We start from the raw sequence: 1,461 nt of genomic DNA, 5'->3' as shown, positions 1-1,461 counted from the left end.
GATCAGCGTCGCCCTGGAAACGCCGCTCCGGCACTAATCACCGACTGCAAACACCTGAGCAGAATGGCCAGCATACCTGGAGCTCGTTGGCAACGGCTTTAAAACTGGGAGGGAAAACACACCAAGGTGAGTAACATGCTCCCTGGGAGAGAGACTAATGAGTGTTTTCGCTCCCTCTTTACAGAGACTGACTGAGCTCCTGGCCGTTTGGCACACTTCACGGAAGATCACGACACTATTTCCACTGGGACCTAGAGCACCTTCACCAAGCACCGTACTATGACTTCTCTGTTTAAATAAATCACCCTCTGGGGATTTTTGCTGTTAAAAATCCATCTTCTGTGTCCTGATTCACCCCGCTACAATATATTCTTTGCTTTTTTGGACATATACATATATCAAAGTGTAAATAAAAAGCAAAATTCATCCACCTGCTACAGCTGTAATGGATATTTATATTTTCATTGTATATTTAAAAAAAAAAATCTAAATTCGTTGCAAAGCGTGCATTGGTACAGTATGGAATCTACAGCCAATGCAAGCAAATATGGCTAAGGATCCTATTTGAGATTAGACAACTGCACCGAAAGTGCAATTATTTCCCCTCCATTGCATAAATAACTGAATAAGACTCTTATTCTGTACCTATGTTCTTGAAGTAGATGGGTACAAACACATTGATGACGCGCTCCACTCCCAGCATCCCGAGACAAAGCAGAACCAGCAGCTGGAGCAGGGCGCTGCCTTTAGGCCACATGTACGGCACCAACAGACGCACCTTCTTCCCAAAATCTTTCCAAGTAGACTGATTCTCATCAGAATTACCCAAGAGTGGCTAAAAAGATGCAAGAGAGGTATTAATGAGATTAATAATTAAGAGAATAAGATGTATTCATGCAGATTTGAGAGTGAATCTAATGTCTTACTACACCATGCTCCACATCTCGCTCGTCTTCATTGATCAGAAGCATGTACGGTCGGCGTGGCAAGCCTGGAGCTTTGAGGCCTAACAGGAACAGCAATCCTGAGGCGAAGTATCGAACTAGCCAGAAAGCAAACTCCATCTGCAGACATAAAGTCACAATGAACATTATGTATACAGTGATTATGCTATTGTTTGTATCTTCTAGAATCATACATCTCTCTGATATTATCTAAACAGTAAATAATGACATTACTATAACGTGTCTCACATTTTGAGAGTTTTAGTCATTAGCTTTTAAACAAAGGACTTTAGCTTTTGTGGTTTCGTTGGCTTTAATAAAATATTATTTTGTGGCATGGATTTGTTTGGAATTTACCGAGTCAATTTGTCTTCTGTAATTAGTAACTTACCAAAAACAAAACAACAACAACAACAACAACAACTGTAGCATTAGTAAGTTGTGTTTAAAACAAATGTAAAAAAACAGGTTGTAAATATAAAATGTATTTAAATAAAAATATAAAACGGTAGTTAAT

The 1,461-nt window shown here is 39.3% G+C and overlaps 1 protein-coding gene across 1 annotated transcript; it reads right to left on the bottom strand.

Moving 5' to 3' along the window:
* Window positions 1-33: 33 nt before the first annotated feature.
* On the bottom strand, window positions 34-1,074 carry LOC107578876 (ATP-binding cassette sub-family B member 6, mitochondrial-like). The gene is made up of 3 exons (XM_016264780.1): window positions 927-1,074; window positions 646-835; window positions 34-104 (listed from the first exon to the last, which is right to left on the bottom strand). Exons 1-3 carry the CDS (start codon window positions 1,062-1,064, stop codon window positions 34-36), a joined length of 399 nt encoding a protein of 132 aa, XP_016120266.1. The 5' UTR covers window positions 1,065-1,074.
* Window positions 1,075-1,461: the final 387 nt, after the last annotated feature.

This window comes from Sinocyclocheilus grahami, unplaced genomic scaffold, assembly GCF_001515645.1.
Source record: "Sinocyclocheilus grahami isolate Dianchi unplaced genomic scaffold, SAMN03320097.WGS_v1.1 scaffold12475.1, whole genome shotgun sequence".
In the NCBI taxonomy this organism is placed as follows: Eukaryota; Metazoa; Chordata; class Actinopteri; order Cypriniformes; family Cyprinidae; genus Sinocyclocheilus; species Sinocyclocheilus grahami.
Note: the sequence above shows the minus strand (reverse complement) of the source record. Positions and strands in the feature narration are given on the sequence as shown.

Excerpts from the sequence above, each read along its gene's own strand:
- LOC107578876 (XM_016264780.1), bottom strand. The coding sequence starts at position 1,064 with ATGGAGTTTGCTTTCTGGCTAGTTCGATACTTCGCCTCAGGATTGCTG. Across the intron at positions 836-926 it reads GAGATGTGGAGCATGGTGTA|CCACTCTTGGGTAATTCTGA; the intron begins GTAAGACATTAG and ends GCATCTTTTTAG. Across the intron at positions 105-645 it reads CATCTACTTCAAGAACATAG|TTTTAAAGCCGTTGCCAACG; the intron begins GTACAGAATAAG and ends TTTCCCTCCCAG.